The sequence below is a fragment of the Anas platyrhynchos genome, chromosome 27 (assembly GCF_047663525.1).
Source record: "Anas platyrhynchos isolate ZD024472 breed Pekin duck chromosome 27, IASCAAS_PekinDuck_T2T, whole genome shotgun sequence".
Classification (NCBI taxonomy): Eukaryota; Metazoa; Chordata; class Aves; order Anseriformes; family Anatidae; genus Anas; species Anas platyrhynchos.
The window spans coordinates 3,202,472-3,229,680 of record NC_092613.1 but is presented as its reverse complement, the minus strand read 5'-3'; the positions used below and the strand labels follow the sequence as shown (position 1 = coordinate 3,229,680).

The 27,209-nt window shown below is 54.0% G+C and overlaps 1 protein-coding gene across 5 annotated transcripts; it reads left to right on the top strand.

Moving 5' to 3' along the window:
* Positions 1-469: 469 nt before the first annotated feature.
* On the top strand, positions 470-26,472 carry KCNC4 (potassium voltage-gated channel subfamily C member 4). Of its 5 annotated transcripts, none has more exons than XM_072028463.1 (5): positions 470-784; positions 2,731-3,477; positions 10,049-10,985; positions 12,493-12,678; positions 17,743-17,862. In XM_072028463.1, the coding sequence occupies exons 1-5, from the start codon at positions 617-619 to the stop codon at positions 17,841-17,843; spliced, it is 2,139 nt and encodes a 712-aa protein (XP_071884564.1). In that variant the 5' UTR covers positions 470-616; the 3' UTR covers positions 17,844-17,862. The 5 variants fall into 5 exon arrangements, with proteins under 5 accessions (XP_071884564.1, XP_038024379.2, XP_038024377.2 ...); XM_038168451.2 differs by lacking the exon at positions 17,743-17,862 and adding an exon at positions 25,396-26,472 and having other exon boundaries at positions 478-784; XM_038168449.2 differs by lacking the exon at positions 17,743-17,862 and adding an exon at positions 18,274-18,955 and having other exon boundaries at positions 478-784.
* The last annotated feature ends 737 nt before the right edge of the window (positions 26,473-27,209 follow it).

Below are 27,209 nucleotides of genomic sequence, written 5' to 3'. Positions count from 1 at the left end.
TCCACAGGCTGTCATGCCACTCTCTGTGTGCCAAGCTGGGGATGTGCCCCTTTCACTGGGCTGTGGGCCCTATGACAGTGCAGAGACCAGTGGGGAGAACCTGGGAACCCCATACCTCATCCTCGGGACCAAGGGCTCTGGCTTTTCAGGTTGCAGCTGATCTTCCATGAAATCTTCCAGATCCTACTGATCCATCCCTTACCCGGAGGTTGTCTGTCAGCCTTGCAGTGGGGATGAAGGAGGTCCCTGCAGAAGTGACTCCCTCTCTCTCCAAAAAGACCCTTATTCATCAAGCTCTTGCTATTTTTTCTCTCTCTCTTTTTTTTTTTTTTTTTTTTTTTTTCCATGGACATTAAAAATCTGAAGGCATATTTAGAGAGCAGACAGCTTTGGGCGGGTGTTGCTGGCTAAAAGATCCTTTCCTTCCCCAGATACAACCCATTTGTCTGCCTGGCCACCCCCTCCCGCCCCAGGAGCGGCTGTGCTTGGGTGCACGGCGATCTGTTGGGATGAAAGTCGCTGTATAAAATATTAGCATCAGGTCGCAGCATTCCTTCCTCCTGGCCAAACTCACATTACTGATGATGAGGAGCTGAGCTGTGATGCCTGGCCAGTGATGCAAGGCTCGATTTTTCCAGCACGGCTTTCCCTTGGGCTCCGTGCTCCCCTGCTGGTGCAGCCCCCGGTGGTTTGGGTGTGGAGCCGTGCCAGCCTCCACCCGCTCAGGATTCGGCCCTGGAAGCTGTCGAGTTGCAGCTACAGTTGGAGCAGGGCTTTCTTGGTGGTAAGATTTTAAGCGCGGCTCTGATGTCTCTGATGTCTCTGATGCCTTTTGGGTGGAGTGTCTGCCCCAGCACCCCTGGCAGGGGGGTGATCATGTCACAGAGGGGACAAACCCACGCAAGGGGTGGGGGTGGGAGGCTCAGGACCCCGTGGGGACCCTCTGCAGAGCCCAGGAAGGTGCAGATTGGTGCGGGAGTGGGGCAGCATTCCCCACTCACTGTCCCCTCACTCTGCACTGAGGACTTCCTTACCCAGGTGCTGACCCATTGCTAAGTTGTGTCCCCCTCCCTCTGCTCCCCGGCCTCCCCCCTCAGTAACAAACCTGTGTTGGGCTCTGATCCCACTTATAACCCCAAATCACACACCTGCAACCCCCTCCGCCCCCCTCCCTGCCAACACCAGCAGTGCCGGTGCTGGAGTAAACAGCGCTGACAGGACCGGGTCCCTGGGGTCTTTGCCTTGGTGACAGGCTTGTCCCTCTGCACGTCCTCCCCAGTCCCAGGAGGAGCTGAGCTTCACCATCCCCCGGGGGTGGAAGAGCCCCCAGCGAGGGGGCTGAGGGGAAGGGCCAGGGGCTGGGGTGGGTGATGCCCTGCGTCCTGCGCTGAGCCCAGTCCCAGCACCCATGGGCACAGCTCCGGGGAAGGGACGAATTTCATGCGGGAGCCGCTGCAGGGCAGAGGGATGCTCGGGGAGGGGGTCGTGGGAGGGAAGGGCCGGGGCTGACTGGTGCTGCCGGGCTCCCCGTCAACCGCCGATCCGCACCTAGGGTCGGTCTCTGCTGACCTCTCGGTGAGCGAGGGATTGTGAGCCAGGGAGGGATGGGATCTGCTCGAGCCTCTGCCAAGAGCTGGCTCCAGATCCGCAGGCAGCTCTGGGCTGCATTTCCCCTCCGGCGCGAAGCGGAGCTGGGGTGTCCGGGGCTCCCTCCGCACTGACACAGAGCCCCCCGAGCCTCGCTGCGCACCGCGCCCCGCGGGGAGGTGAGCCGGAGCTTGGGGGGCTGCCGCGGGGGGTGGAGGGGGGAGTGGAAGGGACGGAGGGATGGACGGACGGACCGACGGACGGCTGGGTGTGATGGTGGGGTGGATGGCTGGGAGGATGGAGGGAGGGATGCGGGGATGGAGGAGCGTGGCGGGGAGGGAGGGAAGGAAAGAGGGCAGCAGCGGGGGGTGCCGGCGGCAGCGGGGGGCCGTGGGGCCGGGCGCTGGGGCGGGGGGGTCCCCGGCCCCCCGGCGGGGCGGCGCCGGCTCCTGTAACCCCGCCGCTCGCTCCCAGCCCTATAAAAGCCCCGGGCGGCGGCGCTTCCCCGCCGAGCCCCGGAGCAGCCCTCGCCGCCTCCCCGGCTGAGCCGAGCCGGGCGGCAGCCTCCGGGGCGCAACAGGCCCCCCCGGGCCGGCCACGCGGGAGCAGCACCCCCCCCCCCCTCCCCGCCGCCGCAGCCCCCTCTGAAGGGCAGGGCCCCGCTTGGAGGTGTGTGGGGGGGGAGCATCCATTCTCCCCCCGCCGCCTCCACCGGGAATCGGGGAGGGGCCCCTGCCCCTCAGCCCGGGGGGGGGCGGAGGGAGCGCGGAGCCGCCGGAGCGGGAGGGGCGGGCGGCGGGGCCCCCCCGCGGCTGGCGCTGCAGGTACCGGGGGCTGCCCCCCCTCCGCCGGCCTTGGCGGTATCCTCCTTCCCGGCCTGGCCCCCCCGGCACTGCCCGCAGCTCCCCCCCCGCGCCCCTCCCTCCTCCACTTGTTGCTGCCCGGCGGGGCTGGGCTGCCTGCGGGCGGAGGGCGGTTTTATTCTGGGAGGGTGGTTTTGGAGGGGGTGGAGGTTGCAGCCTCCGCTGCCGGCCTCCGGCAGCCAGCGGTATCCGGCTCGGCTCCAGCCCGCTCCCCCTCGCCCGGCACCGGGGCTGGCGGAGGCCGGAGCGAAGGCTGAGCCCCCCCTTTTCCCCTCCCCAGTCCCATCTCTGCTCCCCTCGCCCGCCTCCGCCGACCCCCAGCTCCTCGCCCCGAGGAAGAGTGCGCGAAGCGTGCGCCTCCCATCCACCGAAATCTATGATCAGCTCGGTGTGTGTCTCCTCCTACCGTGGACGCAAGTCGGGGAACAAACCACCTTCCAAAACATGCCTGAAGGAAGAGATGGGCAAAGGGGAAGACTCGGACAAGATCACCATCAATGTAGGGGGCACCCGGCATGAGACCTACAAAAGCACCCTGCGGACTTTGCCGGGCACCCGTCTGGCCTGGCTCGCTGACCCTGATGCCCAGAGCAACTTTGACTTTGATGGTAAAAGCAATGAATTCTTCTTTGACCGCCACCCTGGGATCTTCTCCTACGTGCTCAACTACTACCGCACTGGCAAGCTGCACTGCCCGGCTGACATCTGCGGGCCTCTCTTCGAGGAGGAGCTGACCTACTGGGGCATTGACGAGACCGACGTGGAGCCCTGCTGCTGGATGACCTACCGCCAACACCGCGATGCTGAAGAGGCCCTGGACATCTTCGAGAGTCCTGAGCCCGGTGGAGGGGCTGGTGGAGAGGAGCCTGAAGAGGAAGGGGGTAGGGAGATGGCCCTTCAACGCCTGGGCATGGAGGACAGGCTGCCAGGGGCGGCAGGGGCTGCCGGAGGGGGTGGCTGCTGTCGGAATTGGCAGCCCAGGATGTGGGCACTCTTTGAGGATCCCTATTCATCCAAGGCAGCAAGGGTAAGCTCCCGAAAAGTTCTGGCGGATGGGGATGGGGCCGTGCTGGTGATACCTTCATCTCCCCATCTCCGTGGGTGAGATGGACTCTCCACTGGGTGTCCCCTTACTGACATGGGGCATGTTGGCCGTCTCCCATCTTATGGGAAGCCTCTTCTGTCATATCCCTGTCCCCTCCCAACTCACTGCACATGGGCTGAGACTGGTGGCCACTTTCACACCCTTGGGTGCTGCCAGGCATCTCCTGGCCTGTCATGGAGGTGAGGGATTGTCTGTGAGAACCTTTGGCAGGGCTGAGCCCTGGTGGAGTTTTAGGATGATCTAGGACAGGCAGGACTGTCTAGTTTCCTCTTCCTTGTATGTGTGCGCACACCAAAAACAGTGTTTAATCACACAGGACAGGGCCTATGCCCTGGCACGTGTGTCAGCAGGTAGGGAAATACTAAAATTGGGTCCCATTGAAGCAAATGGGATCCTCACATTTGTCCCCAAGGAGCTCGTATCCCTCTTCAGGCCCAAAAGATGCCCTCTCCATCCCTGCCAACACCCTTGTCCCTGCACCCATGTCCACCACCATCACCACGTTGATGCAGCCCACATGCAACATATGGTCCCCATCAGCATATTGAGCACAGGCTCACAGCTGTGGTTCTCACACAGAAACACACATTCACACACCCCTCTCAGAATCACATAATCACAGAATGGTTTGGGTTGGAAGGGACCTTAAAGACAGTCTAGTTCCAGCCCCCCTGCCATGGGCAGGGACACTTCGCCCTAGACCAGGTTGCTCAAAGCCTCATCCAATGTGGCCTTCCAGGGATGGGGCATCCACAGCTTCTCAGGGCAACCTGTTCCAGTGCCTCACCAGCCTCATAGTAAAGGACTTCTTTCTATCCAATCTAAACCTTCCCTCTCTCAGTTTAAAGCTATTACCCCTTGTCCTTTCCTTACACCCCCTGACAAAGAGTCGCTCCCCAGCTTTTCCGTAGCCCTCTTTAAGTAGTGGAAGGCCACTGTAAGGTCTCCCTGGAGCCTTCCCTTCTCCAAGCTGAACAACCCCAACTCTCTCAGTCTGTCTTCATAACAAAAGTGCTCCAGGCTCTGATCATCCTCATTGTTCCAGAGAACAAGTCCTCTGGACTTGTTCTAACAGGTCCACATCCTTCTTATGCTGGGGGCTCCAAAGCTGAAAGCAGGACCCCAGGCGAGGTCTCATGAGAGCAGAGCAGAGAGGACAATCCCCTCCATCACCCTGCTGGCCATGCTGCTTTTGGTGCAGCCCAGGGTACGGTTGGCTTTCTGGGCTGCAAGCGCCCATTGCTGGCTCGTGTTCAGTTTTTCATCCACCAGTACCCCCAGGGCCTTCTCTTCAAGGATGTTCTCTTTCTACTCATGTGTATTTGTGCTGCATTTGTGCTTGGGATTGCCCCGACCCAGGTGCAGGCCCTTGCACTTGGCCTTGTTGAACCTCATGAGGGTTTCCCAGGCCCACCTCTCAGTCCTGTCCAGGTCTCTCTGGATGGCATCCCTTCCCTCCAGTGTGTTGACCACACCATGCAGCTCGGTCTCCTCAGCAAACTTGCCGAGGGTGCACTCAGTCCATGTCGCTGACAAAGATGCCAAACAGGGCCGGTCCCAGTACTGACAGCTGAGGAACACAATTCATCACTGGTCTCCACCTGGACATCAAGCTGTTGACTGCAACTCTTTGAGTGCGACCACCCAGCCAGTTCCTTACCCACTGAATGGTCCTGCCATCAAATCCATATTTCTCAGCTTTAGAGACAATGATACTATGGGGGACAGTGTCAAGTGCCTTGCACAAGTCCAGGTAGGTGATGTCAGCTGCTGTTTTGCTATCCACTGATGCTGCAACCGCGTCATAGAATGCCACCAGATATGTGAGGCACGATCTGCCCTTAGTGAAGCCACGTTGGCCATCACCAGTCACCTCCTTGCTTTCCATGTACCTTTGCAGAGTTTCCAGGAGGATCTTCTCCATGACCTTGCCAGACACAGAGGTGAGACTGACTGCCTGTAGTTCCCTTAGTTCCCTGGGTCTCCCTTTTTTCCCTTTTTAAAAATGGCAGTGATATTCTCCCTCTTCCAGTCACTGGGAGCTTCATTGGACTGCCGTGACTTCTCAGATATTATGGACAGTAGTTTAGCAACTTCATCCACCAGTTCCCTCGGGACTTGCAGATGTATCTCATCAGGTCCCATGGACCTGTGCACCTTCAGGTTCCTCAGATGCCCTTGCACCTGATTTTCCCCTACAGTGGGTGGTTCTTCACTCTCCCAGTCCCTGCCTTTGGATTCTGTGACTTGGGTGGTGTGAGTCTTCATCCATGCACATCTCTGGGGACTCAGTACAGCGTGTACGCACACTGTGAGCACATGCAGGTGCCAACACCCACCTCATGACCCCTTTGCAGATGCAGACAGTCCCTATCCATAGACACCAATGTGCCTGGGACGTGTTCCCCATAACCAGGAGCGTCTTTGAGCTCCCAGCCTAGCCACTATCTTGCATGGGTGTCTCCTTTCGCAGATACTCTTAGATCATCCCCAAAGTGCTGCCCACTGACCCTCAGACACCTGCCCACGCAGTTCCAGAGCCATCCATGCACATCCCCCCTGTAACACCCAGCTTTGAAATCTGCCATGCACGCACACATACATGCAGGCATTTGGGATCTAAATGAATTCTGGATGCCTTTAGAGGTGTAAAAAAACATCAATGGTAAGAAATCCTGCAGGCATTTCACACCCACCAGCAGCTCAAAGGGCAGGGGGTCGGTTTCTCAAGGAGGTGTTTTTGCAGCTAACGTAGGAACAACACATGCACACACACAAAAATGTTTGGGCAGCAAGAGCTTTACTCGTTTTAAAAGGGGTACCTGATCCTTTCTCCATCTTCAAGTGCTCATTGCCTCTGAGATGTTCTGAGTGTTGAAATGCTTCAAATAGAACACAGAACAAAGCAATACAAGCAAACAAACAAACAAAAAACAATCAAGAAAAATAATTCAATTCAGATTTTCATGTTATTTTTCATGCACGCTGAGGCTGCTGTCTGAAAGGCATTCGCTAAACAGAAACGGCGGGAGTGCGTCGGAGGCAGCAGGGAGGGCTGTGATGTGAGCTCTGACTGGGGAGATAATGGTGGGATGGAGCGGGACTGGGCTGCACTGGGAGCTCCCTGCTTCCTTCTTTTATGTCTCTCTTGGATAAGGGCTCAGCTTAGCACTGCGCTGGGGATGGCCACCTTTAAGTTGCTCCAGCAGTGATGCTCTCAGGCTCTCCTGGGTCATATTTTCCATGCTGAGATATCAGTGTGGTTTTGCAACAGCTTAGGAAAAATGCTTTGGCAGAAGCAGAAACTGAAGCACATGGAGGTGCACCTGACCCAATTGACAACAACCTGTCTAGTGCACCCAGTTATTGGGTGCAGTGGTGGACTATGGTGTCACTGGTTTGGTGCCACTGTGTGGCACAAGGATGCTCTGAGACCCACGAGCACCTCTGCAGGTGCAGCGTCCAATGAGCCACCCCATTATGGAGTGGCTGAAGTGGGGCTTTTTTCTGCTACCCCATTTCAGAGTTTCTCTGCTCTCTTTCAGAGGGAAAGCAGAGGGTCAGTGCTGACCATCAGCATTTGGCCTGGGAATGCACTGGACCCTCCCCAGGGCAGCTTTGGAGCAGTAGATTCTGTGGGTGCTCGTTCCTGGAGCAGCCGGTCTGGTGCATCTTGCCAAATCTTAGCATCAGCAGGAAGGAGAGCCGTCCCAGGTTGTGTGCAGAAAAACCCTCCCTAGATCTTGTAACAGCAGTGACTAAGAGTCTCAGGGCTAATTTTCTCTGGTCCTTGCTCCTCCCCAGCCCCAGAGCAGCCCCTCTGGCCCTGACTTGGTTGGCTTGTGTCTATTTCCATCTTCCCCTCTTTCCAGCATCTCTATCCCTGCACCTCGAGACCTGGCAACTTGCATGAGCGTGTGGTTAGAAATTTTCCCCCCACATTTTGAACTGCTTTTCCTTGTAGTGCCAAAGCCCATGGGTTCATTGCCTGCTTTATCTAATCCAGTCTCAGAGGTGCCAGTGAAAATACGGTGTCTGGTGTAGTTGCCATCCCAGCTCAGTGTAAAACTGTTGTTCTGCATTGGAAGCTACTCTGCTTCTGGTGTTTGGTCTGCTTCCAAGTTCAGCTCATGTGTAGCTCCTATTTTTTTTTTCCCTTTGCAGCTAAACCTGACCTCACCTCCATTGGAAATTCCAGGCCAACCTGTAGGGTCATGTTTTTTGGGAACAACCACCCCAAACTGTACAGACTATGTTGAACCGCCATTCAGATCAGCAGCAGATTCTGGAGAACTTGTTTGGTGGGACTTGTAGTGCTGTATTGGTTACTGCTAGGTATAGACATGGATTTTATGTTATTTTAAAGACATTTTTGCGAGCAAGACAGAGGTTAGAGCTGATGTAAGATGTCTCAGGTCAGATCTTCAGCTGACGCAAAACTGGGGCAGCACTGTCAGCTTTGGAGGGGGAACAGTGGTTGGCACTGGCTGTGAACGTGACTCTGCTATTTTTAGAGAATGCTGTTGCACCTGGGGCTAAATCAGCTCTCACCTCCACAGTTCACACAGCAGGGCTGTTTCATTGCTTGAGTGTTTGCTCCTCTGGGGGAGTGGCAGCAGGGTCTTGCTATCTTTCTTGGTAATTTTGTTTTTCCTACTTTGCTTTGAGTCTAAGCTTTTAATCTTTATGTGTCCTTGAGATTACCCTTATGGGCAAACTCTGGAATGTTACTCAGGACCCAGATGAAAATTAGATTATTTTGGCCATGCCACCACCTGTGTAGACACTCTTGCCTGGTTAAAATGGCCTCAGTTTAAGATCCCACTTTGGTCGGATTTGCTTCCCCGGTTGTGCAACGTTGAGTGCAGCTGCCTGGCAAGAGAGGCCCCACAGCGTATGGTCCGGCATGCTTTGGTCTGGGGGGTACAAAGCATCTCAGCCCATCCCTGGGCAGGTGTCCATCATGGGGTGGGGGAGAATCATCTTCCAGAGATTTCTCACTCAATTAGAGTCTGGCTTAAACTTCACACCTCACTTCTGGAGGAATGATTCTCCTACACTGGACCCACACAGGCTTACCCCTGGGGACACCCTGTGAGGATACTCTCATGTTACTGCCAGTGTCTGGGGCTGTTTTTTTTTCTCCAGCGTGACTCAGGCTGTCTCCACTGCTTATTCACTCCAGCCGAGGACCTGGGTTGTCGTCTCCAGCAGGCTTGTGGCACGGCTGCCTGCTGAACGCAGCCGGACAGCTGGTCTGATGGCAAAATGAGCCGTGAAGCTCTGCGAGCAGCAGGTCAAATCCTGCCCAGTGTGTCCAGGCTGTGTTAGCAGCAAGGATCTGCTCCTGAGAAGCCAAAGCAACCGTGCTTTTGTGCTGGAGGGAGGTAGAAGGAAGGTTTTTCTGCTCAAGTGGCTTTTTTCAGGGGCTCTTGCAAACAGATGCTCTGGGGAATGGACTCATCATGAGCTCATCCTGTTGGGGAGGAGAGGGCTGAGCAGGGATCGATAGGGAGGACGACAGTGTTTTCTGTGACACAGTTGCATGCTGCTGGCCCCTCCTAGCTCACACCTGAGGTGAAGTGGCATCATGACGTGGGGAGGAGACAAAGGTCTCTCATGTTGGAGAGAGGGAAGCAGTGGGAGCCACCCGTGTGTTACTGGGTTTGAGCATAAGTGCAATGCTGGGCTGAGCTCTGCCAACTGCTCTCCATGTTCTGCCCTCCCAGTTCCTGGGGCTGCTTGTGAGAAAAACACCCAGCACTGACTCACTACTCAGAGAGTAGTGAGGGGGCAAAAGGACATACATCTCTGGTCCACGCCGAGACCACACATTAGGTTCATAGAATCTGAAGAACATCCTGGTTTGAAAGGGACCTACAAGGATATCTCAGCTGGGGGATTTTGGATGAGTGTGGGGGAAAGCTCTTTGAATTAGTCCTCTGAAAGTTGCCTTTCACGTGTGTTTCTTTTCATGTGCTCAAGTGGAGGCTTGCTCCAAACACAGGCTGCTGCAGGTCTCCCTTCATTCCCATACCTGTCATCTCCAGCACATCTCCAGCCACAGCTGGAGCCCAGCGCACCTTCCTGCATCCATATCACAGCTCTTAGAGAAAGGTCCTGGACCGATGACCCCAGACTCTGAGGTTTGCTCACAACTGATGGGAGAGGTCCAGGGGATGCTCCCCATTCTCCATCCTTGGTCTTGAGGAAGCAGGGACTGAGTGGATGGCAAGCAGCACAGCTCCTGGGGTGTTTGGAGCCTCATTTTTGTCAGATGAGGCCTTCTCCCATCCCTGCTGATGCTGTTCACTTGCAAGGATTAGAAAAGATGTGCCAAACACAGGTGACAGCAGAAGTGTGCCTCAGCCTGCCCTGCAGTTACCATCATCATGGTACATAAAATTACTGCTCTCCCCCACCAGTTGACCCAAATCTTTCTACGTATTCCCAGGAAGTTCAGCTAATGGCCTGTGTGATTTAACTTTTGCAGGTAGTTGCTTTTGCCTCTCTCTTCTTCATCCTGGTCTCCATCACAACCTTCTGCCTGGAGACACACGAGGCCTTCAACATCAATGTCAACGTGACGGAGACCCTCGTGGTTGGCAACACCACGACAATCCTGCTAACGCATAAGGTGGAGACGGAGCCCATCCTCACCTACATCGAAGGGGTCTGCGTCCTGTGGTTCACCCTCGAGTTCTTGGTTCGGATCATCTGCTGTCCAGATAAGCTTCTCTTCATTAAAAACCTGCTCAACATCATTGACTTTGTGGCCATATTGCCCTTCTACCTGGAGGTAGGTCTTAGTGGCCTGTCCTCCAAAGCTGCCCGGGATGTGCTGGGCTTCCTGCGGGTGGTCCGTTTCGTTCGGATCCTCCGGATCTTCAAGCTGACACGGCACTTTGTGGGCCTCCGGGTGCTGGGCCACACGCTCCGGGCTAGCACCAATGAATTCCTGCTCCTCATCATCTTCCTTGCCTTGGGGGTCTTGATTTTTGCCACCATGATCTACTATGCTGAGCGAATCGGAGCTAAGACATCCGACTCCAGTGGGAGTGACCCGACTCACTTTAAGAACATCCCCATTGGGTTCTGGTGGGCTGTGGTCACGATGACAACGCTGGGCTACGGTGATATGTACCCCAAGACCTGGTCGGGCATGGTGGTGGGGGCTCTCTGTGCATTGGCTGGGGTGCTCACCATTGCAATGCCTGTGCCCGTCATTGTCAATAACTTTGGGATGTACTATTCCCTGGCCATGGCCAAGCAGAAGCTGCCAAAGAAGAAGAAAAAGCATATACCCCGTCCGGCCCCACTGGACTCCCCTACCTACTGCAAATCCGAGGAGAACTCCCCCCGCAACAGCACCCAGAGTGACACCTGCCCCTTGGCAGTAGAGGAAGGGGTGGCTGAGCGGAAGCGGTCAGGTGAGACCCCAAAGGTTGGGCAGAGGGAGTGGGAGACCTCTGGGAGCCCCCAAGGCTATGTCTGTGTTCCCCTGTGTCCCAGAGGCCCTGGAGATTTCCCCATTGCAGGATGTGGCTCCTGGCTCTTGGGGCGATGAGCTCATGGTGCAGAATGGGCCAGGACACCTGGGTACTGGGGGCTGTGTTGGTGGACCAGGATGCTGAAGATCAGGACCCTCCACCTAAGGTGGGCATAGCCCCAGGGGAAGGGCCATATTCTGCTCTCCAGAAATGCACTAAGCCCCCTTGGTGTGATTCAGGGTGTCCCTACCTTGTTCAGCTTGACAGAGATTGGACCATTGGCTCAGTTCCCATCCAAGTTTGGCAAAGTCCTTGGGATAGATTTATTTTTTTATTATTTTTTTTTACTTCCCACGACTGTAAATTAGGGCCAGCTTCACCAAAATGGATAAAATCATAGACATACCCTGGGGCCTAACCTCACCTTCTCATTCATCTTCTAGTAAATAATGGCATTCCTGCATGGCAAGCCCAGTGCTGCTCAGGAAGGAGCAAAATCAGCCTCTGTGCATTTTTTCTTTGTTCTCATGTAAGGAGATGAAGTCTGGGGCTTTTCCAGTCTTTTTTCTTTGGGTCAGGAGAGAGCTCAGAGCCCTGCTGTGGGCAACATGGCTTGGGCCGAGCTTGGGGGATCGAAGGAGCCTCTCCATGGTGTCTCTGCTTGCTGCGGAGGCTGCTTTGCCCTTCTTTCTCACCTGTTTGCTGCCCCAGAGCAGCCAGCTTTGCAGCAAGTAAAGGGGAGGGACCATGACAGGGCTGTGTCCTACACAGTGTTCACTAAGTCACCTACCTGGCCATCTGCCTAATACTGGCCTTTCACCTGTGAGGACACAGGGAGATCCCAATGCCCTGTATGGGTGCTTTCCCTTATAAATGCCCTTTCCAAGTGCCTGCACAGCCCATCTGCCCCAAGAGACCCATCAATGGGGAGAAGCAGGAGGAGCCATTCTGCAGGAGCAGATCAACCCTATCCCTCTAACCCTACACTGATTCAGGAGCTTGAGACAGGTCCTCACCAGGTGCAGCATCTCAGCTAACAAACCACAGTCACATGACATAAATTAGCACTTCACCACCACCCAGAACAGCCCCAGTCTCAACTGGTGTGAATTTAGAAAAGCTAATTCCCACCAACTGTGGGAATGGTTTTCAAAGACCAGGGGTGTTTCTTCCCTGGCCAGCCCTGCTTGGCTTTGTGCAGGGTGTATAACTCTCAGCAGGAGCAAGAGATGCTATTTGCTGCTTGGGATTAAAATTCAGCATGGTCCTTCTTCCCTAGTTAGCACATCCAGTTGGGGCATGCCTGAAGTTTTGGGAGTTGCTGTAGGCTTTCTGCAGTCTGGTCTTCTGCATCCTTGCATGGTCTAATCAACCCCCTCTGGCCACCCTGAGCATGTCATCCCATGGGTTTATCAGCTGCTGATTATTGTCTGCCACCCTCTTGCAGACTCCAAGCAGAACGGCGAGGCCAACGTAGTGCTGTCGGATGAGGAGCAGCCGCTGTCACCATCTGATGAAGAGAAGCGGCCCATGCGGCGCTCTAGCACCCGGGATAAGAACAAGAAATCCTCCACGTGCTTCCTCCTGGCCACGGGTGACTTCTCCTGTGCAGCGGATGGAGGCATCCAGAAAGGTACGGCTGGCACTGGAGGTGTGGGCTGGGGAGGGCCAGATGGAGGAGGGAAGTGGAGGTTTACTGCATCTGTCCAAGACTGTGGTTCATCTCCATTTGCCCAGCTGGCTGTTGCTCTCTGCTCCCTCCAAAGCCACTTGCCTTCCTGCCTTTCCATCTGCTTCATCCCTGTCCGCTACATCTCTCCGTGCTAGCTCTATCCTTTTTGTTTTCTCTTCCCCCATGTCCTCCTCCCCTGGCTGCCACCATCAGGGATCTGTGACCTCGTGCTGGTCACACTGCCCTCCTTGGGGACAGTCCTGTCCCTTTGCTGCCCAGTGCTCTGGCTCTTGTCTCTCTAACTCTGCTCCCTGGTCCTCACCCACCCATCTCAGGGTTGAGAGGATACCTCTCCTGACATCATGGCTGAGGAAGGTCAAAAGATTTTCAGTAAGCAGAAGAGCCCACAGGCTTTTCTTTTTCTCTCCCTCTCTGATGTCTTTTGGTGGGTTTGAGCGTGGGGAACTGCGATGTGTCAACTGCTGCCTTGCCAAAAGCACCAGGTTGCCAGAAAGCCTGTCTCCTCCAGGTTTGGAAAGTGAGCTTTGTAAAGTGTTGAGGTTTTCTATAGGAAACTGTGGGGGAGACTAGTCAGGAAAACATAAAATTCTTCTACGTGTGACAAAATGACCGCTATCTTCAGTTGTGAACCTTCACACTGCCCTCCAGCCTTTGGAGTCCCCCTCCCAGCACCCCAGCCCCTGGGAGGATGCACCCACTGCCCACCTTGAGCTGCAGAATCTGTCTGCACTCTCAGTTGCTAGGCTAATTCTTAGGACATAGCTCAGTTCTTCAGTTCTGCAGTTTTCTTGCTCATTTGTACATTCAAGGTGACGTGGGAAGATGTAGCTGCAGGTCTGACCTACTTCTGCCTCCTTGGCACCAACTAATCCCAGTTACTCCCAGTAAGTAGTCCTAGCTACTGGGATCGTCGCAAGTGACCTGGGACCAGGCAGGAGAAAAGATGATGCCCTGTATTTCTGAGCTGTGCACTGAGGCCTCTTGGCTTGAGGTGTTGGTGCTTTAGAGACCCCCACAGGTTTGCTGCTTTAGTGTTGCTTGGGATGGTAAAGACTGGATTGGATGGGTTTAGGATGTAGGAAGGATCTTGGTTTTGGGTCTGTGACCTCTAGTCTAGGTGCTCTGGTCCATCTCATGCCCCCGGCATCTCTTACGTGGGAGTCACCTGCTCTGATGTGCAAGGCAGCCCAGCTTGACCCAGGCTTCCCTGGGCCAGGCTCTCTTGCAGTCCTGGAGTTGAGGGTAGGCATCTGGGGGCAATCACAGTTATTACATGAGCAGAAGCAAATTGGTTGTGTTGTTCTGTGAAATCAGCAATTCCCTTTGGTGTTCCTGCTCAACCTTCTCCCTTAAGAAGAGGAGGGGGGGAAAAAAAAAAGCCTTGTTCATCTTTGGGCAGAAGAGTATTATACAGATATTTGCTTGAAATACTTCTTGTGTTTCCTGGAAGTACCATTTTCTGTAAAGTTGTTCTTTTAATATTTGCTGATGAGCAGAGGTGAGGGGGCTCTAGTCCTGCCTTGGATCTGGGGAGGACACTGAGCTGGAATGGATGGGAGAGAAGAATGACAGCCCATGCTGATCTTCATCTTTACGAGATGCTCGAGTCGGGCAATTCTTCAGCTGAAGCGTTTTATCTTTGTCCCCCTGAAACCAAGGGAACTACAGGAGATCTAACTGCTGAGGATCCAATGCTGCTCTTGCTGGGCTCCCAAATAACATTACTGGGTTGCAGAAGGCCAGATTTTTATTTTATTTTATTTTTCCATGCATGGTGGCATCTACAGATATTCAAAAAGGCACTGTAGTGATCTTTCTTGGGTTGTTCTGGTGTCCTTCCTGCAAACATCAGAGTGCCACATACAGTTAAGAACATGTACGTGGCTCACTCACCAGATCACTTCAGCAAGGCAGGGGATGAAAAGTGGCTCTGGTGTTTAGAGGAGCCCAAGCAATGTGTGAGACCTTTTGGGAAGAGAAAACCTCAATATCTACATCCTGTTTGTGCCATTGGGGATGGATAGATGAGACACTGCCCCGGAGGTCCAACCTGATGTCTTCACCGGTGAAATGCTCTGGTGTCATCAGGGTTAAGGGTGGGCAGCGATGGTCTGAGTGGCAGAGCATCCTCCTGTGCTCCTGCCCAAAGGTGCTGGGAGCTGCAGAGGCGCCTCTTCCCTCAGTCCTGATTTATCGCCTGCTGAGGCTGTTTGTTCTGCTACTGGGATGTTGGCAGCTCTACAAATTGAGATGAGTTTGGTTCTGAGCCTGATTTGCTGATGGCCATCTGTCAGATCCTGGGACAGGTACCGATGTCTGTACAAGCTGTGGAAATCAGGAGATGGGGTTGCTTCAGGAATATGCTGCAGATCTTGGCATCCATCATGGTTTGAGCCTGATGCCAGTGGTTGGTTTCTCTGGGGCAGCTTGAAGAGAAGAGTTATCCCTGCCCACTACCCCTTGGACATGGGCCCTGGAGAGGATTGGGCTGTACTGCAGCATGGCCCCTGCACCATGGCATGTTCTCTTGTCCCTGTTGCTGCTCATAGTGGTGTCACCTTGCTCCCCTGCTGCTGGGGTCTGCTTCACACTGGCTTATCTCCCTCCAGCAGTCAGAGCCTGCTCAACAGTTCCTCCAAATGCATCCTGCTGGGACACAAAGACTGGCATGGGTCTGTCTTGGCATGTGAGCCCTTTGCCTGCATGCAGGCATATGAAGGCAGGATGAGTCCAGCACACCCCTGGCCAGCAGCAAGCAAGATGGGTTAAGATGGTCTAGGAAAAGCAAGACAGTGATCGAAACCAGAGCGGACTTTCTAGAGAAGCTACAGGGAATGGGGTTAAATGTAGGGAAGGGGATGTACCCTTCTGGTCAGTCAGGTCTTCCAGCACCTCTCTTCAACAGCACCCAGCATTGTAAAGCAGCAGTTCTTTAGCTCGGCTGCCTGAGCCCAGTGCATCATGCAGCTGATTTTACTCTGTTTGCTATTAGTGCAGAGTTGTGACCAGCATGTGGATGGCACAGTGTGGGATCAAGTGCAGGAATGCTCATGTGAGCATCTGCCAGCGATGCTTAGCTGGGAAGGAGCAGGGACAAACCCACGTTTGCATGGGGACACGCGTGCAAGTATGCGCAACCAGCAGGCGAGCGCCAGGCTGCCGTTATAAACACACACACGTTTTTGGGCGATGCCACCCGCTTGCATTGCCCCATCCCCATCTGCTGCCAGCTCAAAGCATGTGCAAGTGTGCACGTGTGCTCATGCTCCGCAAATGTTTGCAAAATGGGGAGCACAGCATTGCCAGCCCCCGGGACACAGCCTGCCCTGCCACTGTTTGTGAGATGCCTCCACGCAGCTCCTTGGCAACAAACCTGTTTTTAAAGCAATCCTGGTGACCTCCATTAGCACCTACTCGAGTTGCTGGGATACCAGCTCCACTAATGAACTGCACCGGTAGCAATTAGCAGAGTATGGCCCTTGGGCGCTTTGCAGCTTGACTTCTTAGTGGCAATTGGCCTGGAGCTTGGTGGAAAGCCATGACAGCCTTCAGGGCTGAGGAACATCATCCTGAGCTTGTTCTCAGGTGCTTGTGCATGGCTCTGGGTGTGTCAGGGAGGCCCTGGAGCGATCAGGCATCTTTATGAGGTGTGGCCCCAAACTGTGATGCTTAAGACTTAATCAAAACTGGCAGCATGATTTGCCCTGTAAGCCCTCTCTGCCTCTGTTGTTTGGGTGGTAGGTCCATCACCTACCCCGAGTTTTTGGGGACTGGCTGCAGCCAGGCATGATCACTTCCCAGGGGTGTTTCTCAGGATAGAAAGCAGGCAGAGAAATGCTCAGAGAGCCTTAGCACTTCTGGGAAAAGAGCAAGGTTTGCTGAAGGATGAGCCCAGTGCCGTGGTTAGGGGGGTGTTTTGGGGCAAGTGGGCTGTGCATTGCCTGCTTGTTGTAGTTGGGACACATCCCTTGCTTGTCATGGGGCTCTCCCCAGCCCAGGGCCATGCTCGCTTTCCCCCTGGTGTGCTGCATGGATTCAGACCAGTGGCTTCATGCCAAAATGTAAATAAGGAAATTGCTCTTCTGTTTGGAGACTGCTCCTGCTTCCATTGCAGGAACTACAAAAGCTTTGCAGGAGTCAGCAACAGGTTTAAGCAGGTGGCTCTTGGTCCCCTGCCCCTTCCCTGCTGCTGGGGGGCTTTCAGATGGGAAAGCCCCCCCGGTGTTTTGTAGCCTTTCAGTACTGTGCTTGTGCCAGCACCCTCCTCAGGGGTGCTTGCAGGGAGAAAGCTGCAGCTGTTGTGTGCAGCCAGCCCTGAGCCAAGCCCAGAACACCCACTGTGGGTGCCTCTGCACCAATGCAGAACCCAGGGACTTGCTGTCAACCCCCTGAGAGATGGGGGAATGGTTTGGGAGCTTGGAACTGCTGAAGGGGTCATCCTTTGCTTTGTTTTTTCTGCTGTCAGGGTGCTGTCCCCCACTGCTCCCACCTGGAGAGCACAGCAGCAAGCGCTGCAGGGTGGTTTGGCTCCTGATGACCACGAGCATCCTCAGCTTTCCTCGCTTTGGCAGCAGAGCTGGCCCTGTGAGCTGCAGCAGTCCAGAGAACAGATCTTTGGGCTCGCATGGAACATCTTCAAACAGGACTTCTGTTTGGATCTAAAAATCCATTTTTCAGTGCAAATACTTACTTTCTTTCCCAAAGAAAAGTGACTTTTGACCTGGAAGAACATTTGTTCTGGCTGTTGCTTTTCATTATAAGCTTGAGCAATTTCTGGCTTTTTGGGGGAGTGTGAAGGGTTTCCATGCTTAAAGAAATAGAAATTCTTGCTCTTCAGTGCAATTTCTCATGGAAAATCTCAAGCATTTCTACCTGCTTCTCTGCATACAGAGAGGTCTCAGCAGCAGCTTGCTGCTGCAGTGGGCTTAAAAACCAGAGCCGGGGGAATAACTCCTTCCAAATCTCACATTTGTTTGAATTTTGCTGTTTCCTTGTTTGCTTCAGCCCACAAAATCCCCAGACTCATGCCTCATTCAGAGAGATCTGGAAAACAAAGCTTGACCTCCCCCTCCCCGGACCAATGTTGGGATTACTTGTTGCCCTAACGTCAGTGCTGGTGGATGTTTGGCCACTGCTCCAGGAGCACGGACCCTTCCTGACCTAGCTCGTGGGTAGCTCCTGCCTTGAAAACCGGGGTGGCCACGGGGTGGGGGTGGGAGGAAAGGGGCCAGGGGAGGCAGGGCCCCTCGGGCTGGGTTTCTGGCAGGGAAGCCCTGAGCTGAGTGGGGTGCATACTCTCCAGTCCTGGATCTGGCCAGCCCCCCTTGACTGTATAGGGATCCAAGGGGAGTGGAGGGGAGCTCTGAAACCTGTTCGGATCTGCAGAGACTGGCTGTGCTCAAAGGCCCAACAGTGCCCTTTTTGGATTTTTTAGGGGGTTGAAGTCAGGTGAGGGGCTGGGTGATGCCTCCCCTGGCGCTCTGCGCTCCTCCCTCCCCACCTCTAACCTCACCTCTGTCCATTTTCTTCACAAAGGCTATGGAAAATCCCGGAGCCTAAGCAGCATAGATGGTGTGGCAGGATCCACGGTGGGGTTGGCTCCCCTTGCGTCGCGCTACAGCTCTCCCTGTCCTCTGCGGCGCCCCTGCTCTCCTGTCCCCTCCATCCTCTAAACGCCACCTGGATCCTGCTTTGTTGTGTCAGCCACGTGCTCCCTGTGTTGCTCTGTCCCCCCCCACCCCGTGACGCCATGTCCCCGGCAGTGCCCGTGCCCAGAGGAGATCCGAGCTGGGACGTCCCCATCGCTGAGAAGTGGGCTCTGACCTCCAGCCGAGCGCCGCAGCTGTGCTCCCCCTGCCCCTTTGCAGGATGTGTCATGTCTCCATTGACCTCGTCGTCTCGTGTCCATGTGTTTGGGACAGTTTCCAGGGGGGTCGGAGGGCTGCTCAGTGGTTTTATTCCCCTGGAAACTTTATTCATGCTAAATAAATTGGGCTAAGGGCATGCAATCCTCTTCGGTGTCAAGCCCTCCTTCCCGTGGGCTGTTTGTGCTGGGCAAAGGAGGCTGAAAATGTAAGAAGGACATGTTGACTCATAAAATTATATATCATCGTGGTGGAAAATGGCTGAGTTGATATCATTTTAGGTTTTCTTTTAAATCAGCCTTGAATTTCTGGAGGCAACAGATGAATAAATCTCTATTCCCTGCCCAGCAGCAGTTCCCATCTTGTTTTGTGCTTTTCTCTGCCTAAATCACACTCTCTGCTTCCCTGCTTGTGTCTGCTTCTTTGTATGACCTTGGGGATGGTCCCAGGCCAGTACTGAGTAGTTCTGCAGTCCTAAATACCATCCTGAGGTCCTGTGGAGGTGGGAGGTTGCAGGGCCCTGGGATGGGTATGGGGAGCATGTGGAGGCTGGGATAAAGGATCAGTAAAATATGTCGATGAATGTTCCATAAAGAGCTGGGAGATGATGGGGAGGGAAATGTGTGTCCGTTGGAGCGACTGGAAAAGCTGCTGCTGTTGAGCAGTGGGGAAGTGGAAGAGTTGAGACAAAATGAGGCCCGGATGGATGGGGGAGTTGTCTTCTGAGATTGGTCCAGGGTGGTGGGGCAGAGCAATCCCACGTCTGATGGGATGGGAGCTGGATGTGACCCGGGTCCTCCCCCATCCTGGGAGGGTGATGTCTGAGTGCTGAACTCCTTGTTGTGCACTTCTGTTTTTTTGCTCATGTAAATCAATGTTTAGGATTTTGAATGATCTCAGATGTCCTCCTGATCTAGAACAAAACCTGCAGTCCCCTGAATTTTGGCTTGTTTCTTGCTTGGCTGCTCCGGCTCTGCCTCCTCAGAGGTGGCTGGGTCCTGGGTGACTGGAAATGGAGCAGTTCAGTGCTGGCAGCCCTGGCCCCAACCCTCATCCCAGCACACTCATCCTTTTTCCTTACTCTGAGCAAGTCCAGCTTGGGGTAACTGGAACCTGGGGGCTTCAGCCAGAGGATGGGGACCGAAGTTTAGCCTTGGCTATGTTTAAAAACAAACAAACAAACAAAAAACCACAAAAGTTTACACAGATCAAGCTTGTTTCCTTTATCACAGCCAAGGCAGTGCTCATCGGATGATGCAGAGTGAAGATCCCCATGGTGCAAGGCTGCTTCCTGAAGTATTTTGGCAGATGCTGTGGCCAGGATGTTTCTGCTCCTTCCTGGGCTCCCTGTGCCTTAATTTCCCTCTGTGTAGAGAAGGGGCTAACAATGAGAGCATCCTGCAGTAACTCTTGTTGCCACCACAGTATAAGAGATGCTACACAAGGAGAAAGTTTAAATGCTTCACCCAGTTTCACAGAATCACAGAACTGAAGGGGTTGGAAGGGACCTCGAAAGATCATTGGGTCCAACCCCCCTGCTAAAGCAGGTTCCTTAGAGCAGGCTGCCCAGGTAGGCATCCTAGACGGGCCTTAAATGTCTCCTGAGAAGGAGACTCTGCAACCTCCCTGGGCAGCCTGTCCCAGTGTTCCATCACGCTCACTGTGAAGAAATTCTTTTGCATGTTGGTGCGGGACTTCCTGTGCTCCGTCTTGTGACCATTACTCCTTGTCCTGTCCCTGCAAACCACTGAAAAGAGGTTGGCCAAATCCCTCTGTCTCCCACACCTCAGGTATTAACACACACAGATGAGATCCCCTCTCAGTCTTCTCTTCTCCAGGCTGAACAGCCCCGGGTCTCTCAGCCTTTCCTCATAGGGAAGATGCTCCAGGCCCCGTATCATCTTTGTGTCCCTCCGCTGGACTCTTTCCAGGAGCTCCCTGTCTTTTTTTGTACTGGGGAGCCCAGAACTGGACACAGGACTCCAGGTGAGGCCTGACCAGGGCAGAATAGAGGGGGAGAATCACCTCCCTTGAGCTTTGTTATTTTCCTTTCCATCAAGTTGGATGAGCTGACAGGAGGAGCCAGTCAATGTGTCCCCCTTCATTTGGGAAGAAAGCAGACCCCTGCGAAGCTGACAAGAAAACCTCACCTTTTATTTTGCTTTCCTTCTTCCTTCCTGCCTTCTTCTGCCCCAGCCTCATCAGCAGATTAGGGAGATTCAAAGGAGGGAAGAAGAAAAGAGGGGGAAAAGCTCAGCTCAGTGCTGAGCCACTTCCTGGGAGACTGAAGGCAGGACCGGGCAGCAAACAGACCTGGTGCTGGTGTTTAAGGGTGAACACCATCCCCTGCTGTCCTCCCCAGGGTGTCCCATAGGGTTCCTGCTGTGGTGAGCTACCTCTCACCGACAGTACATGGGCTCGTCGTATATGGTTTATGTAGCTGTGCTCATTGAATTCCTATAATTAAAGTGCATTCATGCACCCAACAGTTCAGGTAACTCCACAGGTTTGTGAGCCATGCAAAAGGCACGTGAGATGCTGCATCCACCCCTTGGAGGGGGCTCCTGTACTTGGAGCAGGAGGAGCTGAAATTTCCTGAGTCTGTGTGAGACAGAAGGTGACCCTCCATGCCTTCCCTGGTCTCTGAATCATAAATGATAAATGGGTAAGTCCCAAGGTCACATGCTGACTTTGGAGATGAGCCAGGCCCCAGAAACCAGCCCTGCATCATGCAGAAAAACTTTGGGTTTGGAGGCACTTGCAAGCAGGACATTAACCCCACACCAGGTACAGCCACAGGTCCAGTGTGGAAAACCCTCAGTGGACCATGAGATTTCTCCCTGGTTTCATATTAGAGCTGACATGGAGCTGTGCTTCATAATTTTTAGATTTGGCATTATGCAACTCAGTGGAAAGCATGACTAATGTGCAAAAGCTCCTCTAAAACAACAGAGCCCCGAATGGGAGACAGAGGCATTTCTGTGGGAGGCACCAAACTGTTGAAAAACCCATTGCATCTTCTCTCTCTTCCCCCCCGCCTTCCTCTGAATAAGTGATTTGGAGGATGCAGGAGGGGGAAAAAGATGTTATTTTTAGGAGGGGGTTCAGAGGGCTTGGGGGGTGAGTTAGCAGGGGTTAATCCCTCTGATAACGTAAGAGGAGCTGTAGCAGCTCAGGAGAGCAGACTGCTAAACCTCTCTGTAGCTCAGAGTCTTATCTCAAACAGTGGCCAAAATTGGCTGCCTGGAGAATAGGATAAGAATAGAGCAAGCGAATACGATACTTCCCCCGAATATCCTCCCAGCCACTTATCTATGTTTAGGGATCTGGAGAAGAGTGCACGTTCCAGCTAAGGCAAAACGCACTGGGAGAAAGCAAGGTTGTTTGATTTATTCTTGACGAACTGAATAAATCAATAGGAGTACAGCTGCCTCTGCCCAAGTCCTAAAACAGCATTTAAAAAATAAACCAGTGTGCAGTGATTGAGCTTGCTGCTGCCCTCGTGGCCCAGAAGGCAGAGCTTTGGCGTGTTTTGAGGACGTGGCTGGTGCTGCGGATGCGATGTTTGCTCCCATCAGAAGTGCTGTCCCCATCCCAGCAGGGCACAAGCACCCAGTTCGGTGTGAAGCACTGCAAGCCCCTGCCCTGGGCACCACATGCACAGGGCTCTCACCTGCGTAGGGCACGGCACCAGGGAAAGCTTTTGTGCCCCATGCTCTTCTCCCCACTGCAGGTACAGGTGATGCTCAGTACTGAGCGTGGGATCAGAGATGCCTCTTCCTCCCTGCATAGCTCCTGGCTGTTGTTTGGAGTCTTTGCATCCATCTGTCCTGTATCCATGTGTATGTCTGTCTGCTGAGACCAGCAAAACAGCTGTGCTAGGGGCAAAAGCAGCTCATTCTTTGGAACCAGGGAGCTTTGGGGCAATTCACCCTCCCCTTCCTCCCCCCTTCCTTCCCCACCCATCATTCAAGACTTGCCTCCTGCTCCTCTCTTTTGCCTGAGATCCCACATCCCCGTCCTGTGCTGCACAGAGGCTGTGGTGAAAGCCCAGGTTGCGTGCAAAGTATTAATTGTTATTGTTGCAACAACCGCTCTGTTTCTCGGGAGATGCCTGAAAGAGCTGCGAAAATAGAAAGGCCTGTCTGTCAGCCGGGCAGGAGGTTAAGAAGTCAAGAGAGTAATTGCTCTACCCAGAAGCAGCCTGTTTCTGACTTCCCCAGCACTGCCAGGAAAAATCCTCAGTGCTTATTTAATGACAATAAAATTAAAAAAAAGCAACCCTATTCCTTGCCCATGCTGACGAGGAATGCGGAGAGCAGAGGCAGATGCAAAATAAGATGTAGTTGAGCTTAAAAATAGGAGCCTCCAAGCTCCCAGTCTGTTACTTCGTTACCTCCGCTCAGGCAATTGATTCTTGTTAGAAGAACAGTGCTGGCTTCTGGTCCCTGCCAGCAGGCGATGGCCACAGTCCTGCCCCGGTGGGGAGGCTCAGATCAGTGCCAGGCTCACCTGAGAACTTGGGTGCTTCTTCAGGCAGGGGCAGTGCTCAGTGACGACCCCACAGGGATGTTCTTGGGGCTGTCCTGATTGCGTGGATGATATCTGAGGTGGCTTTCCAAAAGAACAGCCCTGTTAGGCAGCAGCTCCCTGCCCGTTGCAGCACGGTGGCTGCAGGCTTTTGCTCCATCTTCATGAAAGCCCTGGCTGGTGGAGATGGGCACTGCGTTGCAGGAGGGGCAGATGTTCACTGGGAGGCGTTTCATGGCTTCGTGGGGACCAGGGTCCTCTGCCCACTCTACAAATCCCCCCCCCGCCACCCCATTGCAGTGGCAAAAAGAAGAGGGAGCTGCAAAATGGTGCAGGTTGGAGGCAAGAGCCTTCAAAGGCACTTGGGGGCCCAAGTGGAGCTGTCCCAGTGCTGCCCGTTGCACTGGTGGCCACACCAGCTCCTCTGTGGGATCAGGCAGTGCCCAGCCTGGCAGCACCCAGTACTGCGGCAGTGCCTTGGCTTTTAGAGATCTCTTGTTCAGCACCACTTTGGCCTTTTGTATTCAAATGGAGCTTACAGTGGGAAGGATGAAAAAACAAAACAATAAAAGGAAACCCACCATCAGACCAAACAGTTTTAGTGTAGGACCTACCCAAATGCTGCACTGGAGCAGCCGGAGGCTGGTAGTCAGTGGAGGCAGTGCTTGGGGCTGTTTGGGGAGATGCTTGTAGGGGGAAAGCCTCTGTCCCTGGAAATTTCTGAGGGGTGGCCTTGGCAGCACCACCAGCAAACCTGGGGGATTTTGGGGCTAGGCTGTGCTGGGTCTGAGCTGCAGAGGGGCTGGTTCATGGCTGGCTGTGAGGGTGAAGGACTGGAAACCTGCTGGTGGTGTGTAATCGAGCTGAGAACGATGAGCCAAGATAGGAGGGCGGATTTCTCATGGTGGCTTTGTCTGGGGATGGCGATTAAACAAAATTCTCTGCTGTTGTTATTTATTTTTAGTCGTGCTAATTTCTCTGAGGCTGGGAAGCTGCTTTCCAAGGCAGGTCCCTGGGGGATGTGGGCAGCAGGTCTCAAGCTAGCACATAAAATGGCTTTGAGCAGGGAGGAGGAGATGGGAGTTAAAAGCCGAGTCGTGTCCCTGGTAAATCAATAGACCTGACGGGGAATGTTTCTGGCCAACCACGAGACCTGCAGTGAGCTTTTAGCTGCTTGCAGGAGTGATTGAACCAGGAGCAGCAATATATTTCAGCAGCTGCTTTGTGCACGGCCAGTGCTGTCTTTTCCCAGGGTGTATCAGAATCTACCCCAAATTGTTTAATGGAGATGAATCTGGGTCCCCCAAACTGGTTCATTGTTTGGGGACAAACTACCAAGGAATTTAGGGACTGCAATCCTAGGGGTTTAGCTGGGAAGTGGCTGTTTGGGGGCTTGCAAAGACTGTGTGTGGGGAGTGAACATCCAGGCTCTGCAGTGGGTAGGGAGAGCCCATCACACAGCTGTGATGCTTGACAGAGGATAAGACATTTCTTTTGGGGAAACCAAGCTGATTTTGGAACTGTGGGGGGGAAGCCAGGGTGAAACCAGCCATTGGAGCTCAGCGTTGGGTTTTGCAGCAAAACTACTGGCTGGAAAGGGCAGTTCCGTGGCTTATCGGGTGGATCAGGAGCTGTCTCCCTGTCTGACAGCCCCTCGCCTGGAAACCTGGCACATTGGTAGAGGCATTGTTGTGACTCAGAGTTCCAATCAATGTTAATTAATTTAATGATAACAAATGGGAGAGAGAGGGAGGGAGAGAGAGAGCGAGCAAGAGAGAGAGAAGAAAAAACACTGTGAGATATTAATGCAGTAGGCTTGGCTTTAGGACATCTGGCTTGGGGTAGGTTTGGAAACTTTTGGTCACAAGCAGCGTTCTTGCAGTGAAAAGACTTCTTTCCTCTGTTCTTCGTTTTTACTTTCAAAGTTGCCCCAACTTCAGTTCTGGTTTCTCTGGTTTCTCCCAAGAAAGAAAACTAAGGAGAATCCAAGGAGACATGGGAAATGTCTCCACCTTGCGGGGGGTGTCTCTGGGTCTATTCAGAGGCATTTTTAGCAATTTTGCCTACTTGACTGATAGAATAGCAGCACTTTCTCCCTCCAGAGAAGATTATTTCACTTTGCAGTTCCTCTGTTTTCTGTGCCCTACAAAGTTTTGGTCCCCATAAAGCTTGGTCTCTCTCTCCCTCGCTTTCTCTTTCTCCACAAATAGCTGATGAAAGCAATCTCTAATGGTGTGTTTCATACCTCTGTCTTTAATTGCAGACACCTGCCAAGACGTCCTCTCTTCCAGTTACCCCCAGGGTGAGGTGGTCACCTTCTCCTGAGCCCCGGCTGGATGCGGGCAGCACCCCGGCGAAGGATGTGTGCCCTGAGGGATGCTCTCCCCGAGGGATGCTCTCCCCAAGGCAGAGGGATGTGCACCCCAAAGGATGCTTTCCCTGAGGCAGTGGGATGTGAACCCCAAGGGATGTGTTCCCTGAGGCTAAGGGATGTTTTCCCAAAGGGATGCTCTCCCTGAGGCCAAGGGATGCTAAGTGATGCGTCCCACTAGGGATGCTCTGCCCAAGACCAAGGTATGGTCTGCCCAAGGGAGATGCTGTCACCAGTGCCGAGGGATGCTCTGCTCAAGGCTCAGGGGTATGTTCCCCCAGGGGTGCTCTCCCTGAGGCCAAAGGCTGCTCTCTCCAATGAGCTTTGCCTGCCCAGTGCAGCAACCCGAAGCTCTGGCTGCCCCCTCAGTGTCTGGCAGCCGGGTTCCCTGCCAGAGAGGGGCAGCAGGGCCAGGAGGGGAGGTCGGGGAACTGGGGGCTGCCCCATTCCCCTGCCTGCTACCAGCCCTCTGCACACATTGACCCCTCCTCTCGCCCATGCTTTCGGATGCATCCCCTGGCTGCTGCTGTCCTGCTCGAGAGACCCGGCCGGAGCCCAGCCTCCACCACAGAGCCTCGTCAGCTGCTCGCCCCTCACTCCCGCCCGTGGCTCCGTCCATGCTCTGACCATCTCTGTCGTCAAACTAGGGGCTCTCCATGATTCTGGGTGCCACAAGCGGGTTGCTGCACCATCGCCCCCCTGGTGGTTGTGCCCCAAGCAGACGGGGACAGACGGGGTTGGCTGGGGCATGGGGACAGGGACAGGAAGCAATAGCAGTGCCAGATGCGGGTGCCATGGTGGGGTGAGCCCGGCTGGCCTGGAAGGGTCAGTGTCTTTCTAATGCTGTTACATATCTCTGTGATCAAGGCAATACTACTCCCATTTCCTTTGTCCTGTACGCATGCCTCTACCTGTCCAGCCGTACTAGAGTTCTAATAAAGACATCCACGAGCTGAGTCAGCTCCCGTACCCTCTTGCCTCGGTGTTTCCTCTCCATGCACTGTGAAGCCCCAAGCCCATGTGTCCCTGGCAGTGAGGATCGCAATTCCGGCAGCTGTGTTGCCTGCATGTTGTGGCTCCTTGCTTCCTTGCACAGCTTGGATCAGAGCCCTCTTGGAAAGCCCACGGCAGATTGATTTCAACATCCATGCAATCTTCATTTGTTGAAGAAAAGGCACCACAGAGCTGACAAATGCATTGGCTCTGCTTGCTCTGACTAGCAAAGATGAAATAATTAACATTATGGCCATACTGGTGCCATCCTTAGGTTTCAGAGTGAACACTGCATTGAGGCGAAGGGAGCAATGCTCCCTGAGCTACCTGGGCAGACTGGCAGCAGAACCAAGCAGATGGAGTGAAGCTGTTTTGGTGGTGTACGGCTGCTACTTCACACCCTTTTGGAGCTGGGTTGCTGCTGGTGTCACCTTCTGAATGGCTCCACAGACAATTTAAACCCTCTGCACCCCCAGGTGCTGCATGACCCCCCAGAATGCTGCAGAAGCCGGGCATGACTGCTGCAGTGAGCTGGGGGGGCCTCAGCTGGAGCCCCATGGAGGAAGATGATCCCGGGATGTATCCTCCCTGGACAACCTGCCTGGGGGTATGAGGACTTTTATTTGGGGCTGGTGGTGCAGGGGGAGAATGGAAGGTTAAAACCAGAGGAACCAAAGAGCTGCTGCTACAAAACCGAAAAGAAAGCAGTCACA

What these genes read in the sequence shown, in the direction of transcription:
- KCNC4 (XM_038168449.2), top strand. Translation starts at nt 617, where the DNA reads ATGCAAGGCTCGATTTTTCCAGCACGGCTTTCCCTTGGGCTCCGTGCT. An exon ending in ATTCATCCAAGGCAGCAAGG is followed by an intron (nt 3,478 to 10,048) that starts GTAAGCTCCCGA and finishes TAACTTTTGCAG; the next exon opens with GTAGTTGCTTTTGCCTCTCT. An exon ending in GGCTGAGCGGAAGCGGTCAG is followed by an intron (nt 10,986 to 12,492) that starts GTGAGACCCCAA and finishes ACCCTCTTGCAG; the next exon opens with ACTCCAAGCAGAACGGCGAG.